This window comes from Delphinapterus leucas, chromosome 2 (genome assembly GCF_059928025.1).
Source record: "Delphinapterus leucas isolate spDelLeu-1000000601 "Yukka" chromosome 2, BTC_Dleu_Yukka2, whole genome shotgun sequence".
Taxonomy (NCBI): domain Eukaryota; kingdom Metazoa; phylum Chordata; class Mammalia; order Artiodactyla; family Monodontidae; genus Delphinapterus; species Delphinapterus leucas.
This window is the reverse complement of record NC_143130.1, coordinates 145,651,388-145,672,212: the sequence shown is the minus strand read 5'-3', so window position 1 is coordinate 145,672,212 and position 20,825 is coordinate 145,651,388. Positions and strand designations below refer to the sequence as shown.

The 20,825-nt window shown below is 35.1% G+C and overlaps 1 protein-coding gene across 9 annotated transcripts in view; it reads right to left on the bottom strand.

Moving 5' to 3' along the window:
• The window catches only part of FUT8 (fucosyltransferase 8), a 331,756-nt gene that overhangs the window by 151,024 nt on the left and 159,907 nt on the right, over positions 1-20,825 (bottom strand). For all 9 annotated transcript variants that reach the window (XM_022570337.3, XM_089907845.1, XM_089907844.1 and 6 more), the window contains one exon: positions 12,500-12,930. In XM_022570337.3, the coding sequence (XP_022426045.1) occupies positions 12,500-12,702 (203 nt within the window). In that variant the 5' untranslated portion in view covers positions 12,703-12,930. The remainder of the gene's footprint in view (positions 1-12,499; positions 12,931-20,825) is intronic.

Genomic DNA, 20,825 nt, shown 5'->3' with positions numbered 1-20,825 from the left:
TAATGTTATTTCCTGTTACTTCCTATTATATATAGCTAGAACCTAACCCTGGTTATCATTTCAAATCAATCATTATTCATGTTAGGAAACCATAAAATTGAGAAAGAGAGAAGGAAAAAGACAGAGATAGAGAGAATATCCTAAGAGTTGATGTGGGAGGGAAATGAGATAGAAGTGTTTTAAAATAAAGTAAATAAGAAATATATGAACAAGTAGGAATATTTATTAAAATAATTAGATATTTAGTTTACATATATCCTCAAATTGCAATACATTACTACAGCCAATGGTGACATTATAAGGTCTAAAAGAACAAAGTTGTCTTGAAGTTCAGAAGCTTGGGTTCTAGTCTGGGTGCAGTCATGCACCTTGGGGGAAATATTCAGTAAGCCAACCAATATTCCATCTCTTCAGCTGCAAAAATGAAAGAGTTAAGAGAGATAACCTTTAAAGTCCTTTTCAGTTCTCAAATTCTATGAACAAGTAACTAATGTATGGTACAAGGTATGGTAGCCAGCCTACAAAATGGCCCCAATGAGCGTCACCTCCTGGTGTGCACTCTCTTGTAGAGTCATTTATAAAGTAAAAAAAACAGTCATCAACTGGAAGTACAGACCATGGTCTTATAAAGTTTTTAAACATCATTAATAACCTTAGCAGTTAAAGTCAAAGAAACATCTCCAGGCCTACTCTTTCCTAGTGATGGAATATTTGGAGAGGAGAAGGGTAGAATTCAGTAAAGAGAAGAGAGGCAAAATGGCAACCTATATGGCATGCACTTTAAACACCCATCTTCCTACAGCTACCATCAATTCTTGTCAATTTTTACACTTTGACATAAAGATACATATATATATTTTTCTAAAAGTCCAAATACCATTTACAGAAAATGTCAGGGTGCTTCCCAAATAAATTAATCTCAAGAATTTTACCTTGAAGCAGTTTGGATTCAACAAAAGAAAAATAAAGAACAGGCAGAACAATCAGTGAAGAAAAAAAAAGAAACATATTAATCCTTACAGTGAATTTCTCTAGAATATTTTGGTATTAGAATTCTAAATAAATGCATTCCTAAGAACATATTGAAAAGTTACTCTGAAGGAGGCACTAGGTTTAATACTATAGAGTATAGAAAGATGAATGAAACAGCCCCTGCTTTCAAGGTAGTTACAAAGGAAGAAAGGGGTTAAGATAAAACAAATCCATAAATGTTTTTAATACAATGTCTAGTAAAATACTATGAGAGATAATATGAGACTGATTTTATGCTAGAAGGAACTGAGGAAAGGCTTTGGAGGAAGCTGACTGGACAAGAGCCTTGAAAAGTGGACAGGATTTCAGTGGACAGAAAGAATTCTCAGGGCAGCGGAGAAGAGTATGAATGTATGGACATTTAGACATGCACAGATGCATTGAATATATACAGAAACTGCATTCTCTTGAGGCTTGAACCTTGAAAGCAAAATGCACTTTTTAATTTGCTTGGTTCTCTAAATAGAGAAGTTTAAAATATTTAAATTAAGTCTGTTATATCTTTGCACATTAATATAACCCATAATTCAATTCAGCATATGCTTGCTTGTTTTCACTTACTAGACTAGTAATAATTGTTCATCTAGGGCTTCCCTGGTGGCGCAGTTGTTGAGTCCGCCTGCCGATGCAGGGGACACGGGTTCGTGCCCCGGTCCAGGAAGATCCCACATGCCGCGGAGCAGCTGGGCCCGTGAGCCATGGCCGCTGAGCCTGCGCGTCCGGAGCCTGTGCTCCGCATCGGGAGAGGCCACAACAGTGAGAGGCCCGCGTACCGCAAAAAAAAAAAAAAAAAAATTGTTCATCTAACTTAAGATTTCTTACCTGACTACAGATAATCATTTTACAGATGACTGCCCTACAGGTGTAACACTGTAGACTATAGTTGAGATAAGTGGTCATTAAAAAGAACCATTTATGTAAAATATAATTTCTACAAAACTTTTTATTTCCTTTAAATGAGTAGACCAGGCAAATACACGACATCTGATCTAAAGCAGAAGTTCTATATATACAAATATTAGAAACAAAGTAAGATAAAAACTATAACTTACCATACAGGACTATCAATAACATTAGATTAGTCAGTCTCTATACAACTGTGCTACAATGTCAGTAAAGTACTTTAAAATATTGTACCACGTGGTATATGTGGTATATGTCTTTGTGTATACTGGTGTAAGTGTGTTCTAACCTACACTCTAGGAATAGTAAAATACTTTATTAGGGAATAAATACTTAAAGATGTGCTTATATTTTGTTGCTGAGAATTTTTGCACATTCATCAGAGATAGTGGTCGGTAGTGTTTTGTTTTGTTTTTGTAGAGTCCTCATCTGGCTTTGATATCAGGGTACTGCTGACCTCACAGAATGAGTTTGGGGGTATATCTTCTTCTTCAACATTCTGGCCCATATAATTAATAAACTGGCATTAGTAAATCCTTACATATCAATAATTGTTCTATTTGTAAATATACTGACTTCTCCAATCAAAAAACATAAAATGACTAGATACATGTTGTTTTTAAGCTGGCTAACATCTATTCCGTAGTCCATGGATCAAGGAGTAATTTTGATTTTCAAGTCTTATTCTTTAAGAAATACATTTTGTAAGGCTATAGCTGCCACAGACAGTGATTCCTCTGATGGATCTGGGCAAAGTCAACTGAAACCTTCTGGAAAGGATTCACCATTCTAGACGTCATTAACAACATTCGTGATTCACGGGAAGAGGTCAATATATCAACATTAACAGGAGTTTGGAAAAAGTTGATTCCAACCTTAATGGTAGGCTTTGAGGGGTTCAGCACTTCAATGGAGGAAGTCCCTACAATGTGGTGGAAACAGCAGGAGAAATAGAAGTGGAGCCTGAAGATGTGACTGAATTGCTGCTCTCTCATGATAAAACTTGAACGGATGAGGAGTTGCTTCTTATGGATGAGCAAAGAAAGTGGTTTTTTGAGATGGAAGCTACTCCTGGTGAAGATGCTATGAAGATTGTTGAGATGACAAAAAAGGATTTAGAATATTACATAAACTCAGTTGATAAAGCAGTGGCAGAGTTTGAAAGAACTGACTCCAATTATGAAAGAAGTTCTACTGTGGGTAAAATGCTATCAAGCAGCATTGCATGCTACAGAGAAAACGTATGTGAAAGAAGAGTCAATGAATGCAGCAAACTTCACTGTTGTCTTATTTTAAGAAATTGTCACAGTGACCCCAACCTTCAGCAACCACCACCCTGATCAGTCAGCAACCATCAAAATCGAGCGAAGACTTTCCACCAGCAAAAAGATTATACCTTGCTGAAGGCTCAGATGATGGTTAGCATTTTTTTAGCAATAAAGTACTTTTAAATTAAGTAAAATTAAGTAATTTAATTATATACATATTTTTAGATATAATGCTATTGCATACTTAATGGACTACAGTATAGTATAAACTCTATATATGCACTGGGAAGCCAAAAAATTTGTGTGACTCACTTTATTGCAATATCTGCTTTATTGTGGTGGTCTGGAATTGAGCCTGCAATTCTCCGAGGTATGCCTATATATGCTGCCTAAGAGAGACTCATTTCAGTTTTAAGGACACACATAGGCTCAAAGTGAAGGGATGAAAAAGGATATTACATCTAAAGATTTGATGCAATCCCCATCAAAATTCCAATGACATTTCCCACAGAAATAGAAAAAACAATCGTTAAAGTCGTATGGAACCACAAGAGATCCTGAACAGCCAAAGCTATCCTAAGAAAGAAGAACAAAGTTGGAGGCATCACACTTAATGATTTCAAACTATAAGCTATAGTTATCAGTACGGTACTTGCACTAAAAACAGACACATAGATCAATGGAAAAGAATCAAGAGCCCAGAAATGAACCCTTGAATATGTAGTCAACTAACATTTAATAAGGGAGCCAAGAATACTCACTGAGGAAAGGACAGTCTCTTCAATAAATGGTGTTGGGAAAACTGGATACCCATTGCAGAAGAATGAAACCAAACCCCTATCTTACACCACTCACAAGTATTAACTCAAAATGGACTAAAGGCTTAACAATTAAAACCATAAAACTCCTGATAAAAACAGGGGAGAAAGATCATTGACATTGGTCTTGGCAATAACTTTTTGGATATGACACCAAAAACACAAGCGACAAAAGCAAAAATTAACAAGTGAGACTACATCAAACTAAAATGCTCTGCACAACAGAAATAATCAACAGAATGAAAAGGCAATCTATGGAATGGGAGAAAATATTTGCAAAGCATATATCTGATAAGGGATTAATAGCCAAAAATACATAAAGAACTCATGCAACTCAAGAGCAAAAAACAAATCTGATTTAAAAATGGGCAGAGGGGCTTCCCTGGTGGTGCAGTGGTTCAGAGTCCGCCTGCCAATGCAGGGGACACGGGTTTGTGCCCTGGTCTGGGAAGATCCCACATGCCGTGGAGCGGCTGGGCCCGTGAGCCATGCCCCTAAGCCCGCACGTCCGGAGCCTGTGCTCCGCAACGGGAGAGGCCACAACAGTGAGAGGCACGCATACTGCAAAAAAAAAAAAAAAAAAAAAATGGCAGAGGAACTGAATAGACGGTTTTCCAAAGAATACATAAAAGTTCCCAACAGGTACATGAAAAAGTGCTCAACATCACTAATTATCATATCAAAGAAATGAAATCAGTATCTCCAAGAGATAGCTGCACTCCCATGTTCACAATACCCAAGACATGGAACCAACCTAAGTGTCTGTCAACAGATGAATGAATAAAGAGTATGTGGTATATATACATACAGTCAAATACTATTTAGCCATGAAAGAAGATGGAAATCCTGCCATTTATGACAACATGGATGCACCTTGAAGGCATTATCCTAAGTCAAATAAATCAGAGAGAGAAAGAAAAATATTGTATGATCTCACTTATAGATAGACTCTAAAAAAGCTGAACTCATAGTTCTGGTGGTTCCCAGAATCAGGGGTAGGGGGGATGAGGGTGGGGTAATGGATGAAGGTGGTCAAAGGGAACAAACTGACCAAATTATTAGATGAATAAGTTCTGGGGATCTAATGTACAACATGCTGACTGTGATTAACAATATTGTACTGTATACTTGAGAGTTGCTAATAGAGTAGGTCTTAAAAATCTCACACCACACACACACAAAAGGTAACTATGTGAGGTGATGAATGTGTAACTAACCTTATTATGGTAAAAATTTCATAATATATACATATATCAAATCATCACGTTGCACACCTTAAGTGAACACAATGTTATGTGTCAACTGTACATCTGTAAAGCTGGGGAAAAGCTCATATCTCAAAGGCAACAGCAATATTAAGTTCTTTAGCCAACTATATTTCCAATCAAAGGTAGTTTGTTATTAGCTAGGTAGATACTAGAAATATTATTTCATTGGTAAAATTAATTCAACATATATGAAAACGGGAACCAAGAAATGTTGTAGAAGCACTTTGTGAACAATTTTGTAAACAACATGTACGAATGTAGTAAATCCAGTAGACCACAATCTTTCAAATGACACCTTAGGCCTAGGTTTCAAACCCATATGGTGTCCAGCGGCTCATTCAGACATTCTCTGACACCTGAACAGAAGGTAGACCAAAACCTGTTATTAAATAATGTCACAACTGCCTCAAGAGAACCTTTCACAAAAGATACTTCAAGAACAACTGAAAAGACTGAAAGCACGGACTTTGACAAAGTTACACAACAGACTGTGTGACTGTTTTTGCACCTGCTTACTAACATTTGTGTGTGGCAGAACTCAATCTGAATCTTGCCTTCACTGTAACACATATTAAATGTTAGCAAAACTGTGGTGGAGAGGCCTATCTTCCTTACTGACCTCTAGCTTTTGGAAGCTACCAATAACTATCAAAAAAATCAAATAATAATGACTTGGTTGGTCTGCAACAATCTCCTGTGCGCTCGCGCACATGCGTGTATGTGTGTATGTGCACCCATGCATATGCATAGTACACAGTACCATCAATATTGTGGAGAAATGTACTCTTCATAATGCTAGGAAGCCAGAGGCATATTTATTATTGAGATACACAAAAAAGACTTTTGCTTTCTTTTCAAGGATCAGAATAAGGTTTTACTGATGTTAGATTTGGCTCAAGAACTAACAGATCCCACAGTTTGTACACATCCCCTTAAATGGAAATGCACATATTGTTTGTGTACACTCTTCCAAAAAGGTGACGCTGTGCCCAAATATAAAAGGATTATTATGGTATAGTAAGAAATGAACTCAGATCTGTTCAAGATATTACCTTGTGTGGACAACTGCACCAGCAGTTTATGACTCCATCAGGGACTCTAAAGGACCATAGGAAGCTACATTTAGATGTATTACATCTATTTCTACTCCATATGGTCACACCACTTCCAAGAAATTTATGTATGGTTGACCAAATAAATTTAGAACTTACAGTATGTGGTTTCTTCCCACAGATTCTATGACCCACGTGAAACACTGCAGTACTGATCATAGTAAACTGCTGTGTCAAATGTGCTACTTGTATTTATTTATACAGATTATAAGCTATTACTGCAGTTAAGCTCAATAAATATGAAACAGAATCCCCATAGCTTACACAGGTGCATCTATATAACTTAAAGATGTAGTGATTCAAGTGGCCATTTCTAATACTGATATGTGGAAACCTCTGATCATATTTAACAATTACCAAGGGTAACTGTAATAATAACTAGGATAGTTTGTCATTATCTGTAGGCTAGTAAAACATATTGTCCTCAGATAATATTTAACAGAAGAGGAACTTGAATAGGTATAAAAAAGTGACACCATAGGCAGTGTACTGAAAATTAGATCCAACTTCGTAATTCCTCGGAAGATTCTATTTTTAACTTCTGCCATTGACTTACAGAAAAATGGCTAAATCATTTTAGCTTTTGTACATATCATATGGTAAGAGATAATACTTTTGAAGTGCTACTGAATATAAATGAGAATTAACATTAAACTATACTTTTGAGTGTCCCTTTTGTCTCTATTTGCAGATACAGTATTCCATATTTATTACTCCAAACATCACACTCTCTTATGCATTTCTGATGTAAAATATCTCTGCCAAGCAACAGTTTTTGCATACATTTTAAAAGAGCAAAAGGATTGTATTAAAATCAAACTTATTTTATTTGAACCAGCAACAAGAAAAGCACAGTGTGCTATTTTATACTATACCTCCTTCTAGACATTGTAATTCATAAGCTAACTCTAATTTATTGAGTTAGAGTCTTTTTATATTTATTTGCTTTCAGACAGCTTTGTCTAGAATACTGATCAAGCTAAACAACCACTGTTTCATGATTTTACCTAAATGAATTATAAATGTCAATATGACATCTCAAAAATATTTTAAAAACAAACAAAAAACCTTCCCAGTGAAAAAGTTCACCTAAAAGAAATGTGAGAAATAGCCCAGTGAAGTTTTTTTTTTTTTTTTGGTACACAGTAATAGCAGATTATGTGTCATCTGTAAATCAAGTGACACTGAAATTGATGAGTCACTATGGCCATATTTCCTGTTACTATTTATCTTCCGTTATTAGTAAGTGTCTGGAACCATAGTCAGCTCAGTAATACTAGAAGAAAAGAATAAAGAATAAATGGTACGGGCTTCCCTGGTGGTGCAGTGGTTGAGAGTCCGCCTGCCGATGCAGGGGACACGGGTTCGTGCCCCAGTCTGGGAAGATCCCACTATGCCGCGGAGCGGCTAGGCCCGTGAGCCATGGCCACTGAGCCTGCGCGTCTGGAGCCTGCGCTCCACAACGGGAGAGGCCACAGCAGTGAGAGGCCCGCGTACCGCCCACCCCCCAAAAGAAAGTGATGATTTCTAAGTTTTTAAAAGAAAGACTACTACATGTATACTCAATGTGCTGGCAATCAACAAATAAGAAAGGGATGTTTGGGGAAAGTCAAATAAGAGCATGAAGGGAACATGGGAAAATAAGCAGATGTACCTTGGTACCAAAGCCAACAGATTAAATCATTAATTTAGGTCAGCATCACCTCATGTCTAGATTAATACTGTATTTCCCAGTTAATTTCACTCCAGTCAAGCACATGGCCCAAATCCATCTGAAAATCTAAATCTTCCTCAACCATTTTCACTACATCAATCCTCTGCTGAAAACCCAGTTACGGTTCCCTATTATCTATCAACCAAGCCTACACTAAACTCTGGCTGCTCAAGACCTCCATGATTTGACCTAATCTATTCAACATTACTTCTAGAGATGAGAAGAGTGGGTTAAATATGGCTACAAATTCTTTGCAGCTCCTACCTCCATTCCCTGAATATGGAGTATCCCTTTGATTTGCAAAGACTAACAGAATGTGGCAGAAGTGACACTGTGCAACTTCTCATGCTTGGCCTCAAGAGGACTTGCAGTTTCTGCTCTTTCCCTCTTGGAACACTACAGCGTAAGAAACCTGGGCTATCCTGCTAGAGTAGCCAGATAGAAGGGAACCAGCTGATGGCCCCAGCTAACCACTGAACATGTGTTAGGTCATATGGACTGACCAACCACGATGGAGCCACCAGATGGCTGCAGCCACATGAGTGACCCCATACATAATTAGGAAAACAGCCCAGCTAAGGCCAACTGAAATTGAATAATCAGGAACAAATAAATGTTTATTGGTTTAAGCCACTATGTTTTTATTTTATATATACGCATATATATAAAACATTTTATGTTATATATAAAACCCCAATTTCTTAAAAAAATTCAGTAAGAAAACAAATAACTTAATTTTTAAAATAAGCAACAAATTTGAATAGATACTTCACCGAAGAAGTATATGAATAGCAAATAAGCACATGAAAAAAATGCTCATCATCGTTAATCATCACGTAAATGCAAACTGAAACTATGAGATAATACTACATATCTATTAAAACATAAAGTAAAAATAGCTGACAACAGCATGTGCTAGCAAAGATGAGAGCTATAACTCTCAAGCACTGTGAGTGGGAATGCAAAATGGTACAGGTACTCTGGAAAACATTTTGCACAGCTTCTTACATAAAGTTAAAATGCACTTTACATATGACCCAGCCATTCCACTCCTAGGTATTCACCCAAGAGAAATAAAAACTCACTTACACACAAAAACGTACAGGGCAAATGTCTGTAACAGCTTTGTCCGTAATTGCCAAAAAAATGGAAACACTAATAACATCTTTCAGCTGGTGAATGCATTTAAAAACAAACAAGACTGATACATGCATACTGTGGAATACTGCTCATCATTAAAAAAATTTTTTTTAATAAAATGAACTACCAATACACAAAGTAGCACTGATGAATCACAAGTATATTATGCTAAATGAAAAAAGCCAGACTCAAAAGGCTACCTACTGCATGATTCTATTTATATAACATTCTGGAACAGGAAACAAACATAGGACAGAAAACAAATCAGTGGATGCCAGGGACAGAAAGTTGGAAGAGAATTTAACTACAAAAGGGCACAACAGAATTCTGGGGGGAGAAAGAATTCTTCTATAATTTGATGGTGGTACTGGTTACGTGACTATAAGGATTTGCCAAAATTCATAGACACGTATGCTAAAACAAGTGTATTTTACCATACAGAAATTATTCATCAATAAGGCAGAATTAAATATACATACAGATACACACGTACACACAGAGATACATGCAGCAACCTCCCATACATCGTATTAAAACGTTTGTATCCCTCAGAGTAATGATTTTCAAATTATTTTCCTAAATTTGTAGTAGTATCAACAAAATTAGCAAACACTGGCTAGAGGGTTGGGTAAATGCTTTTTAAAATTATTGTCCTGAATCTTAAAAATTGTAGTTTCAGGCTTCTGGGTTACCTTCCAATTCTAATCCACACACCATATCTCAAAGAAATGACCTAGTTTACAGACATCTGAATTAATCCTTTATAGTCTACCTTCTGAACATACTTTCTTATAAGAAAAAGACACAGAAAAGTATGAAATATTACAATAAGGGGAAAAAAGAACACCAATGCCACTAGTGCCTCCACTGCTCTTCCTTTTATGCCAGGGGCTCTAAAATAATAATCTCTTTGAATAAAACACAAATGGCCCTACCAATAAAGTTGATGGAAAGGCCTGAAGAGGTTTTCTTCCCTAATTATTTACATATTTTCCTGAAATTATACGTGTGTGTGTGCATGTGTGTGTGTGTGTGTGTGTGTGTGTATGGGCTCATTTTCTCCATCTGTACTTTCAGATTGTATTTATGATGTTATAGAATGACATATTAAATGTCTCAGCTCTTAGAAGTTGTCTCTACATTTGCAGTAGTTGAGAATTTAATTTTTTGCCAACATGAAAGACTATAAGGAAAGTGACTTCAGAGATCCAAAGGTTATTTTGTAGAAGGAACAACTCATATTAAAGGCAAGCTTTCCTTCATGCAATAGAAGCAAATACTTGGAAGTCAGACAAGCCAAGTGAACTATCAATATTTAAGTTGAAATTAGGAAAAAAGTGAGCAATTTTTTATTAGCCTGAATTGTTAAGAGGCAATATGTTTTCAAGGAGTAAAATTCTCATAACATAGAACGAGATCTTACTACAAAGCATACTCCAAAATCAACTACTCTTGCTGATCTCCTACGTGAGATGTTTAGTTGAGATTTCTGAATCATTTACTTCTCTCTGGTTTCTATTCAGAGAGGCAAAACCGTTCATCAGACCCCTGGCTTTCCACGCATACTGCCAGGATTCAAAGTAAGCTCCATCATTTGTGAGAAGTGTGACCTAGGGAAAAATTAAATCACTTACTATCCCATTGATTCCTCATCTGTAAAATGGTTATGAAAACAGAACCAGCATCCCATAAAGAAGCTGTGGAATTCAATGAGATAATCCATGCAAAGTCCTTGGCACAGTACCTGGCACATAACAAACTCTCAATAAATGATAGCTATGATTACTAACCTCCAAATTATCAATCTTTGGTTCCCATAACAAATGATTAAGACTCTACTGAAAGACCACTCTCTCCATGATCCTTCCTCCCTGGCTCTCCCCAAAAATAAAATAAAATGATACACAAATTCAAGCTGTCCACTTTCTAATTCCTACGTACTTTGTATTTTCCTGAATGGTACTACTACGCCTACAAGACAGGGCTGATGTTTCATTCATTGAAACAGTAAAACTCTTAATACCTAGCACAGCCTTCCACAGAACATAAAGAGATCAAAATGATATCATGGTGAGAAAATGTTATGGAACTAAACAAAAGGAAAGAACTGAGTTCTAAATAAAGAGTTGAAAGGCAGTGAGGGAAGGGAGGCTCCAAGGGTGTATGACACTGCCAACTACATTCTTTCGTCACAGAAGGCTCCTCGGCCTCCACAAAATAGCTCTCTCCCCTTCTCCTTCTCCATCTACTCTGAAAGTTCTATGCACAACAGAACGTTTCCACTTTCGACTCCTCAGTGTATATTTTTCTCAAAAAGAAATGAATTTGTGCTCTTTTTTTCTACACTAACTTCCTTTAGAGTCAATTACCACCTCTAGACGACTCTCACCTCTTCATCTTCTCAAATCTCCGACCTCTGTTTTGAGAGACAGCAAGCACTAAGTATACAGTCACCTTCATATTTAAGTATGAGGAATTAGAAGATACTAGATAATTTCTAAATTCAATAACTTTGAAAACAAATATAGAGACTATCTAACACTATGTTCACTTGCTTCCTGAAAATAAAAGTCTTTGTTTTTCCCAATAGTTGATTACTTCTAATGCATACATGTTACTTTTTTTTTTTTTTTTTTGCTGCACCACGGCTTGTGGGATCTTAGTTCCCTGACCAGTGATTGAACCCAGGCCCCCGGCAGTGAAAGCGCAGGGTCCTAACCACTGGACTGCCGGGGAATTCCCCATGTCACATTTTTTAATAGACTGGAAGTAGCAATTATAATAATTCTCTAGATTCCAGACACAGTTGTTTTAGTTAAGAATGAACGTTTTCATTTAATAAGTTATAGTTAGACTAACTCAGCCTCTCAATTATTATGTGTTTGTTATAGTCCATGATGAAAATTTTAATATGTACTACTTTAAATCATACAAAGTTTATATTTATCAAAATTATCAAAATGCTGAAGATCATTTTAAACAAAATATAAGTAAATTAAACGGCATAGTTTTTCTATATTAAAATTCATAGGCAAAATAAGATTTGCCATTATAGAGTAACTCTCTATGTTAAATACATAGAGATATCACTAGCACAAAAAGTACCTTACTAAGATATTTAAATTTTTGCAAAAATAGAAGTTTACAGAAATCATTAAGTATTTTTTAATAGCTGACTGAAGCCTTGCACCTAAAAACAAAGTACAATATTTCACCATTCTTCCCTCAGTTTTTTAGAACCTACCGGAGAGATTCAGCCATTCGTCTCAAGTCTTCATTTTGCTGTTTTAAGCGTTCAAGCTTTGCCAAAATCTTGGACAGTTCTCGGCTAGAGTGATCAGGGTGGTCATTATCTCGTACCAAGTGACCACCTATATAAAACAGCAAGGTCCCCCAGGCAAAAAGAATGAGCATAATCCAACGCCAGGAACCAGTCCATGGCCGCATTTTCAGAGTTTCAGTTCACTCTCCTGGGTTCCTGGAACTCAAGGAATTGAAAACATCGTCACTCTATTTCTAGCGAGTGCAAAGGTAGTAGCCTTCTGTTCTTTCAACACATGATGTGCTTCAGACAAATTAGTCTCTCTGGTAGTCCTGTGGTGACTCTTTCCAAGAGATCCTCCTGGTGGTATGAGTAGGAAGCTTTATTGTCCTGTGCTTCATGGACTCTACACGCTGTGGAAAGAATAAAAAATGTATTTAAATTAGTTAGGATATGTAAAATGGCACATGCTGAGATTCATGGAGTTAAAAGAACCATATTGGTGTTGACTAGCCAACTGGCTGGCAAATAATGTAATTGCCTAAAGTAAGTAAAAAGCAAAAGCTCTTAGGTCTGCATATTAAATCAAGGCTGTACCAGATACATTAATTAGCTCTAAGCCTGAAAGTCCTCCAAATGCCATCATCACTTTTCCTTCTAACAACACTGTGCAACAGCACATATACGGAGATTAAAAGATTGTTATCTTTGAAAAACCACTCAAAACCAAACAAAATGTACTCAACTACATATTCTGGGCTAATGTTTCCATTATCTCAAACTGAAACATGTTCTCTGCATGAGTGAATTCATTCTTACAAAATCTCAACTCCACCCCACTCCATCTCACTGCTCAGCTGCCAGCATTACACCACTTAACTCTGCAGGTGACAGGCATATTGTCACTTTTAGGAAAAGTTCTAAAAGTGGCATGCATATTAGCCAAGCAAAGGTTATCACAGCCATCAAGCAGCTGGCAACCACTCCAAACATCACAAGTAAAGGTTCATATGGATTATGGTAGATTATTCCTTTCGCAAATTTATTTAAAAATACCAACAATTGCAATAGAAGTCTAATACCAGTTAAATCTTAGTTATGGAGCATCTTAAACTACAAAATGGATATGCTTTCTCAGGCTTGGTTATTGGTTTCACTTGTCACTTCTCCATCATTAGGCTTAGAACTTCCTTTGAAAACAAAACAATTTTCTTGCCAAGGAGATAATTTGTAGGCAAAGATATAACTTTAATACCATTTGATAAGAAAAGTCTTATCTCCAGACACAGAGTTCCTTATAAAAGAGAAGAAAAGAAATAGTTTCTATATACAAAACTGAATGTGATGGGTACTTAACCAATAATAAAACAGTTATGAAAGACTAGATAGAAAAGTTGGAGGAGAGGTTTCAAAAATTAGAACACAGGACTACTATTATCCTCCTTTTGAACCTCAAATCTCAAATGCTTTTAAATGGCCAAGTATTCAAAGAAAAGAAAATCTCTTCAAAGGAGTGTCCCAGAAACATTCTACTTCCTTCCCATTTATTCCTACACTATTTTCCTCATTGTTTCTGGTTTACACCGACTAAACAAAGGATGAAAAAAATTGTACTCACTGAGAATGTTAGAAAGCCAAATAAAGTAATAATCCAAAAAAAACTTGGTGTTTTGTCTTTTGTTTTAATATCTATTCTTAAGTCTAATGAGAACATTCTTTTTATTGACTCCACTGTTCATTCTGTCTCTTTCTCAAAATCCTTTCTCAAAACCCTATTCCTCTAATTTCAGGTAACCCCACTATTCACTAAACATAAGAATAATTAAAGTCTATTCAACATCTCAGGTATTCAACATCTCACAAGATCCAGTCATGTGAGGTCTACTTTTTATATTATATAGAAAAAATGCAGACATTCAGGGATTCTTGGTTAAAAAACAAATTAAAAAATCCACTCTGATGGTCTAAGGGATGGATTTAATTCAGTAAGTCAACAAAAGAAGTATTAACATTTGAGTTAATAATACTGTTTGTGACAACACATGCAACCCTGTAAAATGCTGTCATACCATATGCTGAACCTATAATGTATCCTAGTCAATTCTAAGCTACACCAGTAAGGTATTAGAAATGTTTACTCTTTCCCTTCATAGAAAAAGTTAACTTAGACAAGTGTGAAAAAAAAAGACAAGTGTGATAAACAAAAGTACAGAGAGTTTTCTAAACAAGAATCATTTCAATAACAAATAAGAAGTTGTTCTATAACATTTTACTTAGAATTATAACAAAAAAATTATCATTAATATTCAAAGCCAGCAAAAGTATAATATAATTTGAACAGAAACAAGTTTAGAGAAACATAAATTTTGTTATACCAAGTGCTTTGGGATTTTATAAACCATCATCAAAAGTATCCAAGATATTAAATTACTATTTTTTTGCAGCAATATTGATAATGCATGAGTTATAAAGCAAGAAATTATTGTAGGAGCAAAACATGGTCATTTTCTTAATTAATAGCATCATTTTAACTCTGTTTTTAGAGAGGTATTTCCCCAAATTTTGTTGTTCTTAAAACAATATTTTTAAAGGAATCAACGAAAATAAGCCAAGCTGAAAACCAAGTAGTTTTCTATGTAATTTTCCTTAGCATGGTTTAAAAGAGCAGGTATAGAATTTCTTCCTTATCCATAATGAATGCCTGCTTACTTACCTATCATGTTTACTGTTTATTTTTGAACCATGCCTGCTAAAATGTAAACTTCATGATTTTTGTCCATTTTGTTCACTGACATATCCAAAGTACTTAGAGCAGTATTTACAACTTAGTAATAAATATTTTTTAATAAATAAGTGAATTAGTTGAGCGAAGGATGTCATAATGGCATATGACATATGACACCGAATCTGAGAACTTATCAGCTTCAACTGCATTTTATGCCCCACTTAAGAAAGCAAATACAAATGTAGAATGTGAGACAGTGCTATTATAAGGAAAATAAAATCATTCCAAACTTTAGGATTTATTATTATCAACATATATTTTACAAGACAGCCTCAAATTATTAAAATAAACTGGTCTAAAAGGCCAATAAGTCGCAATCTTATGGTTACCCTTCAGCCATGAGAAAATAATTCTCTATGTCGTATTTTCCTCATTTAGAAGATTCACTCTGCAAAAACAATAGGATAACTGAAGGAAGTACATACAGCCTTTGATATGAAAGCCACTCAATTTATTTGTGAATGAATTTATTAGTGAAAGTACTTCAAATTTATTAGTAAAAATATTTCAACATTAACTACATGAGCTAATTTCTGACTAAAATTTATATAGCAGTATTTGCTAAGATTTCTTCTGAGTGGGTTGTTTTCTTTTCAAGTATTTACAAATTCATTCCTGTTTGAGATTCACATACTACCCTTCATCTGCAGAACAGTAAATGGATTGAAATGTGTCAGGTCTCCTTCTGCAAACTTCTTTAATTAGCAATACCACTTTTTTAAAGTAATAGGTACTTTAAATGATTCATTTCTTTTGGTATTTACAGAAACTCTTTGGGTTATATTGTTTAATGTCTCTGAAACAAAAAAAATATGTAAAAAATATATGTAATTTTTCAAAGTAATTTCTTGAATCTGGAATCTAAAGCACATCATCAGTATCAAGATCAGGAGCTTTAATGGAGTTATTATGAGGCTTACATGAATAAAGCATTTACAAGGCTTGGCACATAAGAGGTGCCCAAAAAAGGTAATTCTATTTTAATGCTGACAAAATACGCAGATTAAAAATATGGGTGCTAGAATCGGCAAAGTCTGAACTAGAGTCTTGGTTCTGCTATATCATAGTTAGGTAACCTCACTGAGCTTCAATTTCCTTATCTGTAAAATGGATATATTACATACTACCTCTCCCACCAAATACTGGGAGAGGCTTAAAGAAAATAATCTGTGGGAAGCACTTAGCACACCAGTGGCAAACTGTTATTATGTCATACATATTAATACTGTAACATTATTTTAAGACACAATTATAATATTTTATATAATTTATATACCATATGTTATTATAAGCAGTTTCTAAAATGGCTGTCAATGATCCCTGTGTCCCATATTCGTGCTGTTATGTAATCTCCTCCTCCAAGCGTGGGCTGGACCTAGTGACTTACTTCTTATACACAATAGAATACAGGGAAAATGATAGGATTTCACTTCTGAGATAAGGTTACAAGAGATATAAGCTACCACACTGTGAGCTGCCCTATGAAGAGGCCCATGTGGAAAGGAACTGATTCCTGCCAACAACCATGTGAGTGAACTTGGAAATGGATCCTCCATCAGTCAAGCCTGGACCACACCACTGTAGCTTGGTTCACATTTTAATTTCAGGTTTTTGAAAGACCCTGAGCCAGAAGATCCAGCTAAGCCATGGCCCAATTCCAGACCAACAGATAATAAATGTTTTTTAAGCCACTTAGTCTTAGGGTAATTTGTTATGCAGCAATAGATAATACACATGTCTAGTTTCCTACTAGGCTGAGTACCTGGTCTTCAATTCATGTATTATTCTGTCTGTCCCCAGCAAGCTGTACAAAGTCTGGGGCACAGAGTAGGCATCCAGGATGCAGGACAGAAATGAATCTTAATTACAGTTCCTTAATATCCTGCTAATATCTCTTACAAATACCATAAAAACTAAACTCAATTTATACCAAATAAGAGATCTGGTAAAAGTATAATTATTAGTTTTATATTATACCAAAAGTCTGAAAGCATTTCTATTAACGTTTACTAAACAGGCTTCCACTTCTAACCATGAAAGAATAACTGGTATTGGATTTGTCCTCACATATAAACAACTAGAAAACTCATATATTCTTTGTTTTTTTCTTGTTTCTTTACAACCCTTTAAAAATGTAAAATCCATTCTTAGCTCAAGGGCTGTAGCCCAGATCTGCTCATGAGACCAGTCTAATGACTCCAGTCACAGAATAAAGGCTATGCTAACAAGATCCATAACAAAACTTAAAAACAAGCTACAAAAACAAGCTAAAGGTGATCCAAAAGTAAATTAATGCCTATCAAAATAAACTCAACATTCTTTAAAGAATGACAATAAAATATAGATACTCAACAATATAAAGTTCACACTGTCCAGCAACTAATCAAAACTTACAAAGAACATGGAAAGAGATCATCCGGTGACGGAGGCATCCAAAAACCTGCTAAAGGCTAAGGGTGGACTAGAATACAGAGCAAACACTCCACTCCAAGCCCCAAACCAAGAATAAGGCAGCCGTAGTCCACCACCTCAGGAGTTTTAAGTCTCTGCAAAAACAAGACACACAAAATTTCTGCCCTCAAGAGGTAATATTCTAGTGGATTCTAATCACAAAGGGAAGTCACTAAAACAAGCCCCAGAGAAGCCTCTTCTTGCAACAACTAACATTCTGAGTAATTCAGTAGAAACTGAATATAAACCATATCACCTAATTACTTTCTTAGAAATAGTGTAATCATTCCATTAGAAGCAACAACGACGACAACAAAATGCAGTACCATTTACAACACTATCAAACTGACTTTTCTTATACCTAACATATAAGAAAATGACCAATAGCTACTTCTTTTAGCATCTGACTATGCGAAAATGATATTTCCAAGAATCACATTCAAGTGGCTTCACTTTAATGCTAAGGCCAAAAGATGGAATCTGTGACAACGTGTTACAGAATCAAATGACTAAGAGCCTGGCCTGTTCTGCTGTGAACCATGTTCATTAGAAGACTGTCCTCTAAACTTAATACTAATTCAGTACTTATTTAAGTAATATAAATATGTATACCCTATGCAAAGGGAAATATAGCATTATATGTCAAATATTTGCATAAACATGCCCTTTGATGAGAAACTCCACTAGCAGGAATTTATGCATTTTAACACGTGAACAAAACATATCACAAGGGTATTCATTACAATGCTGTTCACAATAGTTCCAAACTGGAAAAATCATAATTGCCCATCAATAGAAACATGGTTGAAGAAATTATGAATTACTTTTCCAGAAATATGTATTTTTTAACTATGATGCCAACAAGTAGGAAAATGTGGCCCATAACTAAGAAGAAAATCAGTCAATTTAAAACAGACCCAGAAGACAGAGATGATGATAATAGCAGATAAGGACACTAAAACAATTACTATAAATATGTGTTAGCATTTAAATTTTTTAAAATGAATACATTGATTAAAAGAAATAAAAACTAACAAACATCTATAATTTTTTAAAAATCTAAAAATTAAAAAATTCTCTGGAAATGATTAAGAGCAAATTAGATACTGCAGAGGAAAAGTTAAGTGAATTTGAAGACAAATAGAAAATATCCTGATCACAAGAAAAAAATTACAACTATATATGGTGACATATGTTAACCAGATTTATTATAGTGATAATTTAACTATATATAAATCAAATCATTGTGTTGTACACCTGAAACTAATATATGTCAACTTAGAAAAATTACCCAAAAAGAAAATTATCCAGGAAGAAAAAATCTGAAGGAGGTTTAATAAAAAAGTAAATTTTTAAAGCAACCACTGTTTACAGCACTTCAGATATTACGGTGTTCGACAGCTTTCAGCACAGTCACAGCACATTACAGTAACTATCATCGTGAACTAAAAACTGTTCAGGAGCTAAAACTCTAATAAAAGTCACCCATCAACATTAGCAAGAAAACAATTTACATTAATCAGCTTTGCAAATGTACCGGCATTCCCCATTTTTGCATTCAGTTTGAAAAAGGACTTCTCAGAACAAAACCTGTCTCAAACCTGAAGTAATGTACGTTGAAAGCTAGCTTAGTCACGGGCATATAAAGAATTTCCAATGTATTTTTAAATACAAATAAAACCATAATTTGGAGGAGAAGATTAGTCACGGCGGGGTGGGGGGGGAATACATAAGTGTTAAAAAGAGTTTCAGGGGGCTTCTTATTGGAAAAAAATACAAGCAAGTGGGCAATAGAACAACATCTTTAAAAGTGCTGAAATTAAAAAAAAAAGTCAAAACTACACTTTGTTATCTATTGAAAATACCTTCAAAAACAAGAGCAGGTTTCTGTAAGTTTTCATTTAACTTGGGTAAATACCTAGGATTGGGGATTGCTGGGTCATATGGAAAACATACACTTATAATAAGAAAAGGCCAAACGGTATTCCAAAGCAGCTGCATCATCCTGAATTGTTACCAGGAACAAATGAGTGTTCCTGTTGCTCTACAGTTTCTCCAGCATTTGGTATTTTCAATTTTTTTTAAAGCAATTCAGATAGTTGTGTAGTGGTTCAATCTGGTTTCCATTTGCATTCAATTTCTCTAATAACAAATGACATTAAGCATGTGATCATCTATTCATGTGCTTATCTGCCAACCATATAGCTTCTCCGGTGAAATGTCTATTCGGATGTTTTGTACATTTCTATATTACACTGTTTACTTTTGAGATTTAAGAGTTCTTTATATATTCTTGACACATGTCTATGATCAGATGTGTGACTTTTCAAATATTTTCTCCCACTCTGTCACTTGCCTTTGCATTCTCTTAACAGTGTCTTGCATACAGCAAAAAAAATTAATTTTTTGACAGAATATAAAAAAATTATAATATTTTAAAATAGATTTGGGTTTTTTTTAATAGATTGTGGTTTGAGCATTATATCTAAAAATTCAATGTCAATCCAAGGTCACATATATTTTCTCCTACATTTGCCTTAAGAAGTTTTAGTTTTAGGTTTCAAAGTTAAAAATACACTTGCCCAGGATTCCCGCTCCTACCTAGGTATCACCTCAAGAAAAATGAAAGCTCATGTTCCCACAAAAACTGGTACACACATGTTTATAGCAGCTTTATATATAGACAAAAATTGGAGGAAAAATCAACATGGTCTTCAACAGGTGAATGAGAACATTCATTTATCAAAACAAATGATCATGTATCAAAAACAAAGGACTACTACTCAGCAAAAAAAAGGAACAAGCTAGTGGCTCACTCAACAAAATAGGTGAATCTTATGAAGAGACCAGAGATAAATCCATGCACATATGGTCACCTTATCTTTGAGAAAAGAGGCAAGAATATAAAATGGAGAAATGATAGCCTCTTCAATAAGTGGTGCTGGGACAGCTACATGTAAAAGAATGAAATTAGAACACTCCCTAACACCATAAACAAAAATAAACTCAAAATGAATTAAAGACCTAAATGTAAGGCCAGACACTATAAAACTCTTAGAGGAAAACATAAGC